The sequence below is a fragment of the Cibotium barometz genome, chromosome 25 (genome assembly GCF_041138505.1).
Source record: "Cibotium barometz isolate CiBa-2024 chromosome 25, ASM4113850v1, whole genome shotgun sequence".
Classification (NCBI taxonomy): Eukaryota; Viridiplantae; Streptophyta; class Polypodiopsida; order Cyatheales; family Cibotiaceae; genus Cibotium; species Cibotium barometz.
The window spans coordinates 13,544,458-13,563,716 of NC_141070.1; the positions used below are offsets into that span (position 1 = coordinate 13,544,458).

At 43.9% G+C, this 19,259-nt stretch overlaps 1 protein-coding gene across 1 annotated transcript; it reads left to right on the plus strand.

Moving 5' to 3' along the window:
• Positions 1 to 1,215: 1,215 nt before the first annotated feature.
• Positions 1,216 to 16,894, plus strand: LOC147624260 (aspartic proteinase 39-like). Its single transcript, XM_086819230.1, has 10 exons — positions 1,216 to 1,618; positions 1,936 to 2,065; positions 2,886 to 3,121; positions 3,542 to 3,769; positions 3,905 to 4,058; positions 4,158 to 4,231; positions 4,492 to 4,594; positions 16,001 to 16,067; positions 16,154 to 16,225; positions 16,328 to 16,894. The coding sequence occupies exons 1-10, from the start codon at positions 1,287 to 1,289 to the stop codon at positions 16,486 to 16,488; spliced, it is 1,557 nt and encodes a 518-aa protein (XP_086675356.1). The 5' UTR covers positions 1,216 to 1,286; the 3' UTR covers positions 16,489 to 16,894.
• Positions 16,895 to 19,259: the final 2,365 nt, after the last annotated feature.

Genomic DNA, 19,259 nt, shown 5'->3' on the forward strand with positions numbered 1-19,259 from the left:
TACACAACTCTTGATGAAAACAGGGTTAATAGAGTGATGCAACTCGATACCACATAGAAGAAGGTTGAAGAAAGATGAACTTGAACATACAATCAATGTGGTAGAAGCCTTTGCGCTTGTAGCATCAACATGGATGTTAGTTATGCTCTAGATGCACATTGGAGGTTCATGTGTGCATATGCATGCATGTGCACATGCAACCTTAGAAATACAAGAAGAGAAATATACAAGATTTGATTCAACACTTTCAATTGCATTTGAAAACTATAGTGAAACCACTTTTTTTTTTGTGTAAAGAGAAATAACAAAATATACGAGAAGTGGAGCGAAGTAGGGTTTTCAATCATTGACTAAGAGCACAAATAAATATGTTTTTGGAGACATTATCTAAAGATTTGAGCCCCACACCAAGATACTCCAAAAACAAAAGCCAATTTAAAAAGATAAATTTTATATGTGAGAAAACATAAAGAAATGAGGCCTAGACACAAAGGGACAATTTCTATGTAGGTTGTTTTTAAACAAGTTTGCCCAAGCCAAAAAAACGGATGACTACGTTGGCTATGTAGTGTAGTTGGTCCACTGATGTAATTTATAGACAAGAACAAATGATGTTACAAAAGTCCATAACCTAAAACTTGATTAGATGAAGGGTAGAAAGATACATTACCCTTTGAAATCAAGACATGGTTTGCCCTTTCAATCCCTTTACATAGAAATATAGCCTTTCAATTGGAAATTTGAAGCCACCCTTCTTATGGCTTGTGGGAGCAGTTTGGTTTGTGTGGGTAACCTTGTGTTTTGTTTATGTGAGTAACTTTGTGTGCTGATTTTTCCACTTTTTTTTTTGGGGGGGGACAAAAAGCTTGTCCATTGGATGCATGCGAATCCACCCCCCTTAGGATCACATTTGGTAGAATTACTCATTGAATTGATGTGCCAACAACGAGCATGAGCATGAGCATGAGCATGAGCATGAGAAGGTTTTTGAACCGGATAGAAAAAGCAGTTAACCTAGTGCATTTGGTTGTTTGATTACTCATCAAATCAACCATGGCTTACTTACTATGCATTGCCAAAGTGGATGTGGAGAGAGAAAGGGAGGTATTAATGTCGGTAGAATGCACGGTGGGGCTTGAACTCGGGTGGATCATGGCCTTTATAAAGGCCCAATACACCACCATGCTCATCATCAAATTACTTCCATCGCACCGCTTCTTTTCTTCCTCTTCCCACGTCTTTTAGCGTTTTAAATTTAGCCGACTAGAGTGCTTTGGCCCTTCACGATGATCTGCCCTAGCCATAGACATAACCATCTCTGCAGCGAAGCTCAGCGTTACTGTTTCTTCATCTGCTTCTATGTTTCCCTGTTTATCCTTTCTTTAATTATTAGCAGGGGGGATGCATCCTGGCCGTCCAGCCACGGGAGCCTCTTTAGGCTGCAGCAGCACAGGTTCAACGGATCACTCATCAGAAATGGGGAGAAGCCTGTGAGCTTGGATCACCTTGCTCAGATGCGGCGGCGTGATAGGTTTCGCCATAGCCGACTGCTTGCAACAGCTGCAGCAAACCCAGACTCCTTTCTATTGGGCGGCATTGCCGATCCCAACATCGCCGGGTACTAGCTCCCTCTCCCTCTCCCTCTCTCGCTCTCTCTCTCTTTCTCTCTCTCGCTTGAAAAAAAAGCTAGACCATACCAGATAGCGATTTCATCTCTTTAATTTCTGTTGTGGGCGATCATTTCTCGTAAACTCCTTTTTTGGGCGATCATTTTTTCTTTTGAGCTCCTCTTTTGGGCGATCGCTTTCTTTTTGAATTCTTCTCGTTTTCTCATGCGCGGTATTCTTTCCCCGACTGCATTCCTGGCGGATTCAGAAGGGAAAATTTAGCCATACAACATCTCCCCTTCTAACTCGAATCGCCCATTCTTTGCAGATTATACTTCACAGAGATTGAACTTGGGACGCCCCCTTCCATGTACTATGTGCAAGTGGACACAGGGAGTGACCTTCTGTGGGTGAACTGTGCTTCCTGCAAAACTTGCCCAACATCAACTCAACTCGGGGTATTTTTATTTCTCCTCATTTCTTCTCATCAGAATATGTTTGTTTGCACAATAAACTTTCACAATATGCATATGAGTTCAGCTCTGCAGATTTTCAATCTCCAACATTACCAGTTCAGTTGCACTTTCTTCTATGTAGGGCATGGTTTTATCATCAGCCAAACTGGGCTTCCTTGCATTTAGTTTTGATCACCAGCCAAACTAGGCTTCCTTGTATAGCTTTTTTTTTCCCCACCCCCCCACCCCCCCGCCTCCCCCCCCCCCCCCCCCCCCGACTGGCCTTTGGCCCAGGATCCTCCCATAGTTACCAAATTTCACCGTCCGTAGACAGCCACCTGTAGGCGCTTATTTATCCACCCGTAGGCGATGCCGCCGAGGAAGCACAAGGGGGGGACCTCTTGGTCCTTGGCAAACACCTTCACCACTTGAGCTATCACCTCATTGGCCTTCCTTGTATGATTTTATCACCAGTCCATTGTGACTTCTGCAATAAGTACATGGTTTTAAGCCCAATGTGACTTTCTTGTACATACTAAATCGTATGACCAGCCTCATTGGGCTTTGCCTTATATTGTATGACTAGCCCAGCCGGGCTCTCTTAGTTGTCTTACATTGTATGACCAGCCCAGTTGGGCTTTCTTGTATGTCTTACATTGTATGACCAGCCAAATTGGTTTTTCTTGTGACCTCATTGAGTTTTTTTGCTGCACACAATCCCACTTGCATTGTCTTGCAGTTTAAGGTTGCTGTACAAAATCTGCTTGGATCTCCTTGTAGGCAGATAGGTTCCCTTATGAAAACAGATTCCTGGAATTGGCAGGTCCGTCTTGCTCTTTATGATCCCAGATCATCTACGACCAGCAGAAACATATTGTGTGGAGATTCCTATTGTGATGGTGCCTATTCAGGAGGATGTCAAACACAGGAACTTTGTGGTTATCAACTTGGATATGGAGACGGAAGTTCATCGCAGGGATACTTTGTTAGAGATGCCTTGCAACTCAATATAGTGGCTGGAAGCAAGTCTGCAACTGCGAATGCTACTGTGGCTTTTGGGTTGGTGCACTTTTACTTTTTGCTCTTGTGCTTACCTTAGATCAGAGAGTGTAATCTATCTAGCCTGTCCCGTCAGGTCTGTTCCATTTGCGGCAGGTAGGTGGGGAAGCATGGCCAGATTGCCCATGGTACATTTATGTAATGTAATGCCAGTTGCATGCTAGAACTGTTGAATCTTGTACACACCATTTGTCCAAGCTAAAATAACCCATACACATCCATTAAACGAGTGAACCCCCCTTGCAGATCCCTGCCTAAAGCACAGTTGCAGAATAAGTAGGGAAAGGTGTGTCAAGAGCCTTTGCAAGATGGAGTTTGAAAATACAGTATTTATTTTGAATGGTTTGCAGCTAATTCACTGTACTCTACGTGTTGAGCTTCTCATATTGTTCTACTTGTTTTCTTTCTTGCTACATGTAGCTGTGGGACAAACCAGGGTGGCGAATTGCAGAACTCGGATCAGGCCTTAGATGGCATCATGGGTTTTGGGCAATCGAACTTATCAGTCATTTCGCAGCTTGTGAATCAAAAGGAGGCTCCTGGAGTGTTTGCCCATTGCCTTGAAGGAGAGGGTAAAGGTGGTGGGATCCTTGTGATCGGTGATGTGCAAGCACCTGGACTTGTTTATACTCCCATTATACAAAATCAGTAAGTAATTGTCATCATCAAGCAAAATCTCAAGGGCATAGTTTAGTTAGCATTGCCTTGTGGGTAAACAACTGTCTTATTTCAGTTAAGGGGCTGTATAGTAGGATCTTGATGTGGAGACTCTTGTCTGTGCAGACCCCATTACAATGTCAATTTAAAAAGCATCAATGTCAATGGTGTTATTATACCCATAGATTCATTGGTATCTCAAAATGGAGGCACTATCATTGATAGTGGAACAACTCTTGCTTATTTCTCCGATGTGGCATATCAACTACTACTACAGGCAGTATGTGATAGTAGTGTCATATGTGTAATTAAGTGGTCAATGTTTAGCTTAAGTAACAAAGTGGGATTGCGTCCTCCTGATGTGGGTCTGTTTTTGAAGGTATTTGATGCTGTACAATTGGATATGACCACTTTTAAGTGGGAGGGCATGACTTGTGTATCTTACACAGGCAGGTATGTGATGACTTGATATGAAACATACACTTGCCTCCTTTTTTGAGATATCATAGTGGGAAAAACCTAACTAGAATGCCCACCTTTGTGGTTAGTGTTCATGCTGGGATTTTGATTATTAACTGTTGAGTCAATGGCAAATGCATGCATGCATGTATGCTTTTGACACTACATTGTGTGTGTACAATCTTTAGGAAACTGTGTCGATAAACAGAATGTTAGTTCTTCTAAGTTTTTTTATTTTTTTATGGAATCAGCAGTGTTTATGATGTCTTCCCTTCAATCACCTTCACTTTTGATGGAAAAGGGGCCATGATGATCATCAAACCACACGAATATTTGATCCAAGCTGAAGGCCAAATGGTATCCTATTTTGACTTGGGTTTTTCAATTAATGTATTGTTTTTTGTCATCTATTAACAAGCATGTGATTTTCCATCTTCTAACCTATCGAAACAGCTTCTTGAGTATGCCAATTTAAGTACCACATCATGCATTTAGCCCATCATCTTCTTTTTGCTCTAATTTTCTAGTTTGTGCATGCTAACAACTTTTTGTTTGTCCATCCCCTTGCCACAACACAAAGAGAACCTATTTTGTGTTTGTTTTTCTTTCCACTTTGACAATGTTTGTGGTGGGTGCAACAATATGTACAGAAACTCTTTGGTGGACTCCCTTATCTTCAGGCCTTTGTATCGGGGCGGTGATAATATTACATCCTTGTCCATTGCACTTATGTTGGAAGCACCCCTTTATGCTGTTACGCTAATGTTGGTGCCACTTTACAAGAAGATGTTTTGGGTGGACCATGCCATTGGGCATCATGGAATGCTTGTCATACAACCTCAGGACCGTTGGATTTGTAGTCTAGCAACGAAGAAAGTGCAGGGGTGGGGTTGTCTTTCAAGCACCTGGCTTGTTTGAACACATAGGCATTGTCAAGTGCATCCCACACTTGGATGCCACGTTGACATATCTGTACTCCAGGTGCAAGACTTGGAGTGGAAGCTTGTCCTTTGTGAGCCCCAGGCCGGGACGAATCATAGCCAAGGTTCCACTCTAAGTGTTCAAGGTGAGATGTACTAGTCCCGTACATGGTCTTGGTCAGGTGTGCAAGTCCCGCACATGAAGCAGTGCGAGTCAATACTATGAGTCACCCTCTGGAATGATGACAAGTGTTCCGGCTTGTAGCTAGATACTAGGCATGTGTAGTTGCATGTAGAAGAAAGGGACAGCCCTTTGGGCTACCCCAGAAAAGGGTTTGTAACCCTTGCCTATCAAGGGAATATTCCTCGTGGGCCACCTTAGGGGCCAAGAGGCCTATGGCCAATGTCCAACAGCCAAGACTATGGTTGGGCATGCTGTTGGCCAGGCCTAGAAGGGCCTGGGCAGCAAGGCGGCCAGCCCTACTGGACTGGGCAGCTAGTTGGCTAGCCCATTGGCAGCCAAAACAGTAGGCGGCCAGGACACAGAGGCTGCCCAGCAGCCAGTCCAGCCAGGCGGCCAGCACCTAGTGTGAAAAGAGCCTATTAAAGGGCATTAATTCAGGTCGTGGGGATATTTTAAACAGGCCGACCCCTGTACCCACCGACCAACATCGAGAAGGAACTATAAAAGCAAAGGCTAATAATTCATTTGGTCATCTTACGATTCACAAAGGGCTTGAGCATTCCAAGGGCCAAGACAGCCAAAGGGGACTCTAAAGCCAAGGTGAAGGTTGAAGGTCAAGAGTCAGATCAGAAGATCTACAGATTTGTGCTATTTTCTCATCATTCTAATAAAGCAAATACACCATCCGTGGTGGGGGCCCTACAGAGGGTATTCGGAACCCAATGCTGTGTTCGAGTCACTCTCTATCTCTCTCTCTCGTTTTCTACACATATCTCTATCTTGTGCGTTATCTTTGTCACGAAAGATTGCTGAATTCTATCCATTGAAGAATCGATTCTATTCATCAAGATTCTGCATGTTACATTGGTATCAGAGCCTTCTTCTTCAAGTGTGAAGATTCAGCCAAAAAACCATTTTTTTTTCCGCATGTGGCTGGTTTCTAGACTCCGGAGGATCACCCCTTTTCGTGCGACTCTTGTCCCTTGAAGGACGGTTGGTTTTTAGTCTCCGGAAGCCTTTTAAAAGTCTCCCGCATGCATAGTGGATGGTTTTGTTGCGGTCCGGAAAGAACGTGACTATTCCCACTACGGCGAACTTCGATGAAGAGAGAGAACAAAGAAATCCGGAACAAGGAGCACCAGGCAGTCCTTCGGGAACGATAGACATGAGTGTGCATGAGATGTTCTAGACTATGATGCAAGCACTCGCAAATGAGAACACCAAGTTGGAAGAGCAGAAGGCGCAAATCTTGGCCCTGGAAGAAAGAACTTGTACTCCAATCCCTTTTTCTCCATCTCCTTCTCTCTCCTCTCTTTTCCAAAACCCATTAGTTTTTCCTCTTTTGGGTAACCCTCCTGAAGGGTTACTACCGCAACTGAGTTCACCACTCGAGTTGCAAATGCGAGCATTGGAGATTCGATTGATGGAAGACCGTGTGGTAGCATCCCGTGTTGCCACTCAAGAAGACGCAAACGACCCGTGGAGCACGAAAGACTTCTTGCGTGTCACGTGCACGACATGTGTATGCTAATTCCCAAGACTAATTCCTTGAAGGGGCCTGGGGCAACACATAAACAACATATTAGAACTTGATTCAGAAGCTATAACAGCCAGGCATGAATAGGGAAGCCACTGGAGATGTCCAGGAGGCTGTTGGCCAGAATTCAAGGAGATCTTGTTAACAGTCATCGCTTGTGTGTACACTATACCAGGGCCTCTATTGTGGGTGTGCCCGCCCGTTTTAGTGTATTTTTGAGATTTTCTCTAGTGTATATAGTAGAGTTACACAGCTTCTCTCTCTCTTTTTTTTTTTCGTGAAATGGTGTTTTATATTATATGTAAAAATGTACATTAGCCACATGGCTCACACAGAACCTATGGCCCCAAAAAAACCCCCACAAAAGATCCTCTAAAGGATCATGACCATGCAAACCTGTACACTAATAAGAAAGCCTCCTAGCCAAATAAGCATCCCAGATAAAAGCATCAAAGATGAGCGAGCCGAGCCGCCGTAGACCATAACGAAATAACATCTGCATCCAGTAGCTGAGCTGAGAGAAGAGAAGAAAACTGCCAAAGCAGCAAACCGCGGATACGTAGAATGTGCCCATGTATTCCAGACAAGGAATCAAAGATGAACCCATTCCGTGTAGTCCAAATATGCCAAAGTCCTGTCCATCTAAGGAAATGGAATATCACAAGGTGACTGTCCGAAGTAATGACTTGAGGACAAATCCCAAATATCCGTTGATGAGCCGTAACGGTAGACCTCTCTACTGTCTCCCAGACGCGAGAGACAAAAGACCAAATTTGACGGGCCACTGGACAACTCATGAACAGATGCATAACTGTTTCAGTGCATGTCGTGCAGAAGAAGCAAGAGGCCAATGTAGTTTTACGACGGCTGAGCTGATCCCGTGTAGGTAACCCTCCCACCAACATCCTCCAAATGAAAACCTTACCTTGGTAAGGGAGTTTAGATTACCAACCACGCATAAGAGTTTTTTGCCACCATGATTTAGACTTGTGCAATTCCCACACCTTATTGGCCTTGGCTGAAATCCAATCTTTCTCTGATACGAGCTTATGATAGACCTGGTTAGCTGAAAGTGATATCAAGTCACCAGATTTACATAGTGCCCAATCAAGCCAAGGCTGATCTGCAGATGGTCGAGGCAATGGAGTAAAAGGCTCAACTGCATGCATGATGTCAACCCATAGTGGCTGAAATGTCCGAGGAACCCTAAAGTGCTGCCGAATACGACGAAACGAATATGGCCTGTCACGACCAGGTATCACAGCATCTCGGATTCTAACCAAGCCTAACCTGACCATGCGGTTGAGTCGTATGCGTGAAGTATCTCTGTCTGGCCAAACAATGACACGCGACTCCACAAATGTTTCGAACACAGCTTCTCTCTCTCTCTCTCTCTCTCTCTCTCTCTCTCTCTCTCTCTCTCTCTCATCTGCGTTTTGCTCTCTACAGCAGTTGTCTTCATTTCCGTTGTGCATTCTGACATGGTATCAGAGCCCCAGGTGGCTTGAAGCTTGGAGACAGCGGGACGTCGAGGGTTTGCTGATTTGAAGTGCTGATTGGAGATTGTTTGGGCTGTACGGGACTTGGAGATCGGGTAGAAGGCGGCCATCACCGTTGGACAGCCACCTTGCATATTATTTGCTGCCTCTTCTTATTCTTTTTTCCCACTCACCCTCCCTGCACAAGACCTTGTGAACCCTTGAGATGGCAGACTTGCTTGAGATGGCTGAGAAGCACGTGAAGATCCCAACACTTCCCACGTTCTCGGTGGACCAACAGTTAGATGGGAACAACTACGGCATATGGAAGGTAATGATGGAGTCCGTTTTGGAGTCTTATGACTTGGCTGATTTCATTGTTGTTGGGGTTCCACGACCGGAGTTGGAACACGAGGAGTTATCCTCTATATGGAAGGAACGGGAGGCTTAGGCACAATTATGGGATCGTGTCAATGCCTGTGTCCGTTCTTTCATCTTCCTAAATTGCACACCACAGGTGATCAATCACATAAAGCATATGAACCGGAGTTGGAACACAAGGAGTTATCCTCTATATGGAAGGAACGGGAGGCTTAGGCACAATTATGGAATCGTGTCAATGCCTGCGTCCGTTCTTTCATCTTCCTAAATTGCACACCACAGGTGATCAATCACATAAAGCATATGATGCTGGCCAGAGGGATTTGGTAGCATTTGGCTTCTTTGTACAACAGGGTATCACCCATGAAGAGGATGTCCTTGGAAGTTCGGATGTGGGTGATAAATCCTGCAAAGTCGTTGACGATGCGGGAGCACATCAACAAGTTGCAGGCTCTTTAGCAGGAGGTTCACCAGGCAGGTAAAGAGATATCATTAGAGGATATGGCCATCACGTTGTTGTTCCATTTGCCCTCTCAGTACTCAACATTTTACTCCTCTTTGATCACAAGTGGTAGGCTCAGCACCATCACGTGGGAGGAGCTTGTGCCAATGGTCTTGGACCAAGAAGAGCGATTTATGAACCCTCCACAGGGCGGAGGTTCTGAGGCCTTGATGGGCCAGTGGTCGAAAGGTTGAATAACAACAAGGGCAAAGGGAAGTCTTTATCGGAGAATTCGAAGCCCAATTCAGACCGTGAGAAACTGACGGCTGAGTGGACGTGTAACGATTGTGGCGAGAAAGGCCACTATTGGAGAAAGTGTCCCAAGTGGAATAACGGGAAGAGTGTTGATTCTTTAACTTCAGCTGCAAAGACTCCAGCCTTTGTGCACTTGGAGATTTTGGACACAGATGCTTCATCTTCTTCAAGCAAGGAGGCAGTTGGCTTCACCGCTATAGAGATACTCGGAAGTGGATTCTTGATAGTGGTGCTTCTAGGTACATGACTCCTTCCTGTGATTTCTTATAGGATCTTAAACGGGAGTCAGGTCGCATTTTCATTGGCGACAATTCCACCATAACAATTCACAGTGAGGGTCGGATGGAGATCTTTCTCGATGGCAGAGGGGGGAAGCATTCATCTCGTGTTCTTTACGTCCTTGCACTTGGTTTTCATATGTTGTCAGTGCATGAGGTTTGCAAGATTGGCTTCCGGGTGGAGTTTAAGGAGCATTCTGTTGCTCTACGGGACAGAGAGACAAGCCAAGTTGTCTGGGAAGGCGGAGTGGAGAACGGTATATACAAACTCTCCGCACTCTCCTCTCTTACAGGCTCTCAGATTGGTGACTTGTGGCACTTTCGGTTTGGCCACTTGAATGTGGATGCGCTGCGGCGAGCTTTCCAGGACTAGATGGTGGTTGGCTTGCCAGATGTTGGTAGCAGGCAAGGACGTTGTGGTTCTTGCATTCGTGGTAAGCAGCACAGGGAATCTTTTCCGAAGCATGCTTCCAGGCGGGCTTCGAAACCTTTGGAATTGGTACACATTGACTTGCGTGGACCTATGCAGACACCATCCTTGAGAGGTTCTTTGTATTTTATGCTGCTGTGCTTGATGATTGTAGCAAATTCACTTGGGTTTATTTCCTTTGCCAGAAGGACCAAGCTTTTGTTAGAAGCCATCTCCTGTCTATATCTATTTACCAGGGCCTTTGTTGTGGTTGTGCCCACCCTTATTAGGTGTTTTCTCATTTTTCCCCACTCTCTGTAACTCGCGGCGGGTGCCCGGGGGACTAGGGCCTTTGACATACTTGTTGATACCATCAATGCATATTAAAACACTTAAACATGGCCATAGCGTTAACACATCCATCATCACTTTGCATAAAACATAAAAGCTGAACAAAACATCCACAAATGCTGAAAATGGATCTTGCACATGTGACACCACATAGAGGCTGGAATGGGCCGACCCCGCCCCTTGGAGTATTTTATTACCCAAGGAGAATAATATCATGTACAAGCTTTGAGGGCCTTACTCTCCCCACGGGAGATGCCGGATTATCCACATACAAATGCCATAACACAGCCCAACACAAGGCTACCAAGCCGGAACATAGGCTGTAGAAATGCCGAGCCAACAATATAATCCATATACCTCCGTGTGGGTACTGATTCTTCCCCAAAAACCACGGGTCTTCATGCAATAGAGCTGGTACAGCAAGTACAACTCTCCATTCAGCTAGTACAGCAGGTACAATGGCTGAAACAGCAAGTACAATGACTGGTACAGCAGGTTCAGTGGCTGGTACAGTCGGTACGGTGGCTGGTACAGCAGGTACAGCAAGTACAAATGTTGGTACAGTCGGTACGGTGGCTGGTACAGCAGGTACAGCAAGTACAAATACTGGTACAGCAGGCACAATGACTAGTACAGCAGGTACAGTGGCTGGTATAGCCGGTACGGTGGCTGGTACAGCAGGTATAGTGGCTGGTACAGCTGGTACGATGGCTGGTACAGCAAGTACAACAAGTACAAATGTTGGTGCAACAAGTACAATGGCTAGAAATCATAATAAATGATTAAATACCCTTGCCTTCAGTATTTCTTCGCGATGGAAGCCTCCAAAACAGTCCCCAACAGTCGGTATTCTTCATGGGCAGCCTTCAAGAGAGAGAGAAAGAGAGTAGCCATCATTAGGGCAGCCTGTAACGGTGGTAGAGGCTAGTGTGCAGCAAGAGAGCCTCCATTAATGAAGAGAGAGGGCTCCAATTTATAGATTTGGGCCTCCCATAAGCTAAAATGGCAAGAGAAGGCTACGATGACAAGTGGAGAGCCACACAATAGCTGAAGTGACAAGTGTGAGGCCACTTGTCTCACTTTGATCCACTTTCTAACAAATATCAGGCCACTTGTCTCACTTTGGTCCACCTCCTTGCCATATGTCCCAATCTAAGAGATGGGTCCTTCTATAAACTTTATCTCTAAAAATATCCCAACTGGTAGACATTCTGTCATAGGCACTTTGCCAACTCTTGGTATCTGCTCAATTCCAGATGTAATGACGCGAACAGAATTTCCATTGGAGTCGGGCCAAAAATAGCAACTCTCCTAAATTTTAGGAGTGTGGTCCTTTGTATTCTAGGATAGTCCCCCATTCCCAAAGCTTGTACTTTTCAAAAATTTAAACATCCTGGAGTCCACCAGACCCCTTTCAGACTGGGAAATGTCCAGACTGGTGACATCCTCCCCAGCTTCTTAAAAGTTGTCCGCAACTTTAAGCTTTAAGCCATATATTCAAGATATAATCATGTTCCATCGAGTCGGCGAGACGAGACAGTCTCAAAAATCCAATATAACTGAAGAATCCATGTCCCAAAGAAATGGGCGAGACTAAATAAGTCTCCATAATATCAAAATCATGTCCCAAGATAAATGGGCGAGACAAAAAACAGTCCCATAAGTCCAGATATCATAATCATGTCCCAAGATAAATGGGTGAGACAAATCAGTCCAAAGCCTCAAATCAGCAAACCAACATCTGCAAAACACCTGTAGCAGAGGAAACGCAGCACTTACAGTACTACTACTATGAAAACAGAGCAAGCTGACAGCTGTATAGGGGTCCCAGAGGTCAAAAAACGATGAAGATTGACCACAAACTGCAAAGGGGAAGTGCCTAGAAGAGGCAGGACGACCAGCAGCAGATCTGGGGAAAAAACGTAGAAGTGAAGGTGCTGAAAACAGGGCATAAACTAGGGGCAGCAGAGTGAACTCTGAACCTAGAGCGATGATACCATGAAAGAGTGAACAGAGCGGAAGCAAGATAAGCACTAGAGTGTGTTGATCTGAGAAGTGCAAGAGAGAGAGAGATATATGAAGCAACTATGCTGAATATATTGCAATGAGAGCAACCTCGAGCAAGAGACAAACTAGTCTCATAAGTGAGGGATACAAAAGATGACCAAGCTATAAAAAAAAGAAGAGGCAAGCCCACCTATAAATAGGTCATGAGGGCTGGCTGACTGGACAAACAAATGTTGGCCGACTGTAGATAAGTCACCCCGCCTGGGAAAAATATCAGGAAAATATGGAAAAATAGGGGTGGCCAGCCCACATCCAAGGGCCATAAAAGGGATCAAAAGGGGACAACAAACATGGGCAAAATTTGGAGATGAATATGCTAACAACCTAAAGGGATAGCCCCCCACCATCCTCCTCGTAAGCTTTGACAACCTCAGACTCTTGTGGCTCATGCGATGGTGCCCCATGTAATGATCCGGGTCAAGGCCCTATCCATCGTGAAGATGCGGAGAATCTGCTGCCAAACCTGTTGAGCCTTCAGGCAATCCCAAAGACAATATTGCTAAGACTCTTGTGGGTGGCCGCACCTTGTGCAAGTTGCTAGTCGACCTCCAATGGCCAATCACGTGCCAACCACCAAGCTCTTATGTGCCATCAACCAAAGAAAGAAAGAGGGTGATCTTTCGAGGCCGAAAAGTGTCCCGTAGCCTCTTCCGAAAATCTGAGAGGAAACGCTAAGAGAGGCCCTGTGATTGCCAATGTACTTTTGTTGCCGGGGTGCCATCAATCTCTGGCGTCTGAATCTTGTGGCCTAACCGGCACTGAATATGCAAAAAATGGGGGATCCAGAGTCTCTTCCCGATCAGCGGGATCGTGCCAAGTCCACTCTCCCAAGTCCCACTGGAGATGACTGAGGGGTCGGCTCTCCCAAATCCATAGCCGCCATAATCTCTCTCTAGCCACCTTGGCCACCGTAAGATGCATCCATTGAAATCCTCCAAGGGGAGCTTGGATCTCTCTAATTTGCCATGGGGACCAATAGAGAAAGTGAGCAAATCACTGCCCTCATCCGCTCCGTCGACTGCCAAAAGAATATCATGTTGAGTAAACTCTCCGAGCCACAGTGGGGGGGTCGGGTCTGGGATAGGTGTCAGCCACTCCTGAGGAATAGCACGAGTCGATATTGATGCAGAGCCTATCTCTACCCTGGATCCTTGCTAGGCCTCTCTCCTGAACCTCCGGGGGTAATTGTCTGTGTGCAAGCCAATCTCCAAGGGACTTGGCAGGTCCTAAGCTTAATGAGCCTCGTGAAACATGAGGTCGGGCCCCCAACATGTGGCCATTGGGTAGCCGGATCAAGGGGTTCCAAATCAAAGGCTGCTAAAGACGCTCCTTTGAGGCAACTGGAGCTAGCTGCCTAAGGGCCGGCTTGAGGTGATCCCAAGCTCGGAGTAAACTGATTGCAAATCTGTCCTCAAAAGGCAAGACTAAATCCGCAGGCCCGCATCACTGTGAAATCTGGGCCTAGACTCGGGGTGTGGGCTGAAATTTGTACTAAGTACCCATAAAAGGTTCAACCATGCATTCATTTAGGCATTTAGTCCTATAGCATATGGGTCATAGAGTAGGACTCTTTTAAGTCAAGATCTCTTTTTCAAGGGCAGCCTATGGCTTGCCAGATTGTACACCTTTTTGTACATTATGAAAACATTGAAACTCAGCTCTCTCTCTCTCTCTCTCTTCTCTTCATCTTCTGTATGCGTTTTGTTGCATCTACATGTTTTTGCAAGGTGTTTAGGGCTGAAAGAAGACTCCTAGAGCTTCCGCATGTGACATTGGTATTAGAGCTTTAGGCTGGTCCTGAGATATTGTTGTTGCCCATGCCCCATCCACCCTTACTGCATCGCGCATGGATGAAACCATCGCGTGTGTCTTGATCTTTTGGTGGTGTGGTGACCAGGCAACATTGTTTCAGTATGAGTTTGGCAAGGCTAAACATTGATTCAGTCTGAGATGAAGGTGCACAGTCCAAGGAGAGTAACTCAAGACATGGAAGAAGTTCTCAGGAGGTTGGTCAAGACCCAAGGGGAATGGCAGTCTTGTGAGTCGGATGCCACTTGGGGCATACTAGAAAAGGTTTCAACCAATGGTTCCAAGGAAGGATAATCCTCCAAGGGGTGGAGTGAGAGTGCCAGACTCAATACTCAGGAAAAGAAGACCAAAGAAAGTGTTCAGGGACAAGTCAAGAAGGCAAGGGAACAAAGTGGAACAGATGAGTAGATCTTCATCAGATTAGGAGTGGAATTGGAGAATAGGGCCGGGTTCTTAGTGAAAAGGTTACTAGGAAGGAAAGGGATAACAGGTTTGGGAGTCCATGAAGAGACAAGGGGATGATGACAATCATCTACGGTCAGAAGTACATACTTCTCTCTGAGCTAATCCTTGAAGGGTAGCATATGACGTCGGCTGCAAGCACAATATTCTATGAATTTTCATCTAGCATTTGTTCAATATAAATGGTTGTCCCAAGTACCTATAAAAGGTTCAACCATGCATTTATTTAGGCATTCAGTCTTATAGGGACCGGGTCATAGAGTAGGACTCTTTTGAGTCAAGATCTCCTTTTCAAGGGCAGCCTATGGCTTGCCAGATTGTACACCTTTTTGTACATTATAAATATATTAAAACTCAGGTATCTCTTTCTCTTCTCTCCATCTTTTGTATTGGTTTTGTTGCATCTACGTGTTCCTGCAGGGTCCCAGAGCTTCCGCATGTAACACGGGCATTGGACGCCACAAGACCATGCCGCTTTTTGAATTTGTGTTATTTTCTCATCATTCTAATAAAGCAAATACACCATCCATGGTGGGGGCCCTACAGAGGGTATTCGGGACCTAATACTGTTTCCGACTCTCTCTATATATCTTTCTCTCTTTCTGCACATATCTCTCTATCTTGTGTGTTATCTTTATCACGAAAGATTGCTGAATTCTGTCCATTGAAGAACCGATTCTATTCATCAAGCTTTTGCATGTTACAGGCATGCACCCACCCACCAATCTACCTGTGCCATCTGTGTTATGCTCAAACCTAGTACATACCATCATTGCCATGTAGAGATATCCATGATCTTAGTACTTCAAGGAGAATAAATTTTTATATGTTTGAATGCGGTATTGAGCATAGGTAACATTAGAGAATCCCACACACAACCTCTTCTGTCCACATGTTTAGCCTATTTCCCTGCACGCGTGTACATGAAGCCACGCCCCATCATGCTTATTTGCTAGCCTGTAACCCCTGTCTAGATCTAATATAAGTGCGGAAAGTTCTCATGCCTTCTGCTAGAAATGCATATTTCAATTGGAGTTTGTAAATGGACTTCATTTGGAAGGAAAAATTAGCTTTTCTTTATGAGCTTTCTCGTTAAATTTCTGCTGTCATGTTTTTTTTTTCCCCTTCAGGGAAAGGGTTGGTGCATTGGCTTCCAAACTCCTGGCTCGAATAACTTGAACCTAAACATCTTAGGAGGTGAGAATTTACTGCTCAATTATATGTTTCAGTATAGATGATCATTTTGTGATGTCAACCACTTATATCATTTAATATATTTGCAGATCTTGTGCTTAAGGATCGAATCATTGTCTACGATCTCGAACAGCAGCGCATTGGTTGGGTTGACTATGATTGTAAGCCTCTAAGCCTTTGGGAAGACTTTTATACTGATGATTGAAGCTACCTCTCTTTGTGTTATGCTTACAGTTACTTGAAACCTGTTGCATGTGCAACAGGTAGCACAAATGTCAGTGTGTTATCCTCGACAGGCCAAGTAGAACACGTCTTGGCATCTTCGATTCCTATGGCTAGCATTGCAAATAATGCTCCCCAATTATACTATGGAAATGTCCAGCCAATTTTCTGGTTGTTGTCTTTATTACACTATATTTTGTGATTGCTTTTTGGGGCATGGATCACGTCCATGGCATACAGAGTAGTGTGACTGGGTAATGTGCCCTCACCAGCTGTGAAAATCTACGTAGCTTCATTATGGAAGTCCACTTTTTTAGTGGCATATATTTTGTAAAGTTACACTGCCCTTGGTATCCAGGGGCATCCAATTTTTGTATCATCAGGTGGTTTGAAGAACATTATTAGGTGCAGCAAAATTCTGTTGCATGTTAAAAAGGCTTAGTTCATACAGTGTCCTGCCTAGACCTGTAATGAGGTTAATGGTGGAGAGTTCACAATGCAATTTACAGACACTTTCCGGTATTGTACCATTGAAAATCCCATTCAAGATGTAGATTGTTTCCCAAAATTTTTTGAAGATTCGGAAGCTAATTTTTTAATTCTGTCCACCTCTGCCTCTTTATTATGTTTGCTTAGTGGTGTGCTATGAATGGTTATGCGTTTGCAGCCTCTGAAGTCCAAGATCACAGTCACGCTTTGTCATGCCACACCGAGGTCTTCCTTAACGAGCTCCCAGCTGATGCATTTTGCATGAATTGGATTTTATGCTTTTATTATTGTGTTATAATCAGTAGAATTGACAGTCACTACGACCTTAAATGCCTACTAGACAATTCTTTCATTATATTGTCCTCAAGAGTAGAAGCAGTTTGCTTGCTACTCTCGTTGTGTGCACTTCTTTTTCTCTTAAGTCGATAAGTTCTTTTGGTTCAAATGCATATACAGATAGTCCATTCAATGCACTTTATGGCCACTTGATCACACACGCTCTCTCTCTCACACACACATTTTTTTTTGGTAAAACCATTGCTTCATTAAGGAGAGTATGGTACATTCATAGTTGTCCAAGTTGGGATGGCTACTATGCATATATCAGAAACAGTGGAAAAACACTTCTAGTTGTTGAGAGGAAAGATCTCCGAGATCAAAAGAATCTCAGAGTGAAAGGTGAAGAGGCCTCCTTAGATAAGGAAAGCATATGATTTCATGACTGGAAATGATCTTATTTCGTGCATGGTAGATCGTCCACAAAGCCTAGTATTTGGTCCAAGAAAGGTGAAGAAGGGTGGCCGAACATCCAGAAGAATTTCTCAAAGATGTTGGGAAATCGCAATCTCAAGTGCTTTGACAGTCTGTCCAAGAGAGCATGAGAAGAGGGGCATCCCCGTAACAAATGAATAATTGTCTCTCGGTGATAAGAAGACCTCTTACAAGAGGCAAGCGCAATGTTTCTCTTGGCTAAGAAGGTGCCAACTGGCAATGCACCCACAATGCATCTCCACAAGAAAAGTCTATGTTTGAGAGGCAATTCGCTTTTCCAAATTGTACTCAAAGAGGCCTTCCACCATCGAAGAGGTTGTTTACATGCCACAAGTGATTTACATGTAATTGTATCCAAGGTTGAGGGAAAAAAAATTTATAGGCTCTAGTTGCTATGAGGTGATGGAAAGGAAAAGGAGAATTAATTTGGAACTCGGGAGACAATGAGGATGGTATCCTTTGTCTTTGTCTAAAGAAAACACCAAAGTTTATGACTGCATTCATAGAGTAATGGGAAAGCATTGTCAAGGGTTGTCATTATTTGGGTTATCAAGGAGTAAATGAAACACTTGAAACGATCAAGTCTAGGTGGTCTATTGATATTGGAAAGCATGGAATATCCACTTCTTATATTAAACGTTTCATCAATGCATGTGGTTGCAAGAGAGTACTAAAGAATGGCAAACATGTGGTCTCCCACATTGATAATATTTTTGCATTGACAAATTATCTTGGAACTATAGATCTTACAAACCACATGTTTGCTTTTTTTCCAATAATCCATAGGTATGTGTACTTTTTGATTAAGTTGCTTGTAGTTATTTGAACAAGGAATGTTAATGTTGTTTCATTACAATGATCATTGCACTCTTTTAGCTTTTTACAATGTGCATTTGAAGCATGTGCATGGGTTACTCACGAACAAAGAGTGTCATACTCTTCTTTGACTCCTTGTCCATATGCTCACCTCAAGATTATCTACTGAAGATGTATAGGTAGACCACCAACAACACTCAATCTTGCTATCTTTTGAGTATCAATTGTTTTACTTGTCTCTTATTGTTGGTTGTGATGTATGTATTAGGGTGTTGCAACACCTCGGTCCAAATTGTACTAATCCAATCTTAAAGCTCTAGCTTGAGAGCCCACATGATCACTTTGAGTTCATGCAAGTGGAGGTATGAATCATGTTATGTATGCCCTTATGGCTACCATTTGTTCAATTAAAGCTAATTTGTGTACTATATATGCACATGGTGTTCACCTATGTACCGTGTCAACCGAACAATGTTGATTGTGGATATTGTGTTGGTGTTTGTGAGGTATCTTATTGAGGGGGCACCCTGAACAATGGGTAATGTTACACTCTCGTTTCTTTAGCTTGTGTTGTCATGTTCTTTGGAAATATACTTTTCTACTTTCTCTTTTGTCTTTGCATAGCTTTCAAAGACTTAGTTTACTTAAGAAGATGTTTTGAAGCTTAAAGAAGATCTCAAAATATGGTGTATGACCGTTTTGCAAAGATGATTGACACCATAGTGTGCCCTTTTGTAGACAATATCCATGTTTGATTTCCATGTATGCAAAATATCATCTTATGCATGGCAAATTTTGTTTATGGTGAATATAAACATTTTATGTATCCCTTTTGTGATGAATATAAATCTCTTATACGTTTCTTTATTTACACGATGAATCTAAGAGGCCTTATAT

Excerpts from the sequence above, each read along its gene's own strand:
- LOC147624260 (XM_086819230.1), top strand. The coding sequence starts at position 1,287 with ATGATCTGCCCTAGCCATAGACATAACCATCTCTGCAGCGAAGCTCAG. Across the intron at positions 4,595-16,000 it reads TCCAAGCTGAAGGCCAAATG|GGAAAGGGTTGGTGCATTGG; the intron begins GTATCCTATTTT and ends TTTCCCCTTCAG. Across the intron at positions 16,068-16,153 it reads GAACCTAAACATCTTAGGAG|ATCTTGTGCTTAAGGATCGA; the intron begins GTGAGAATTTAC and ends ATATATTTGCAG.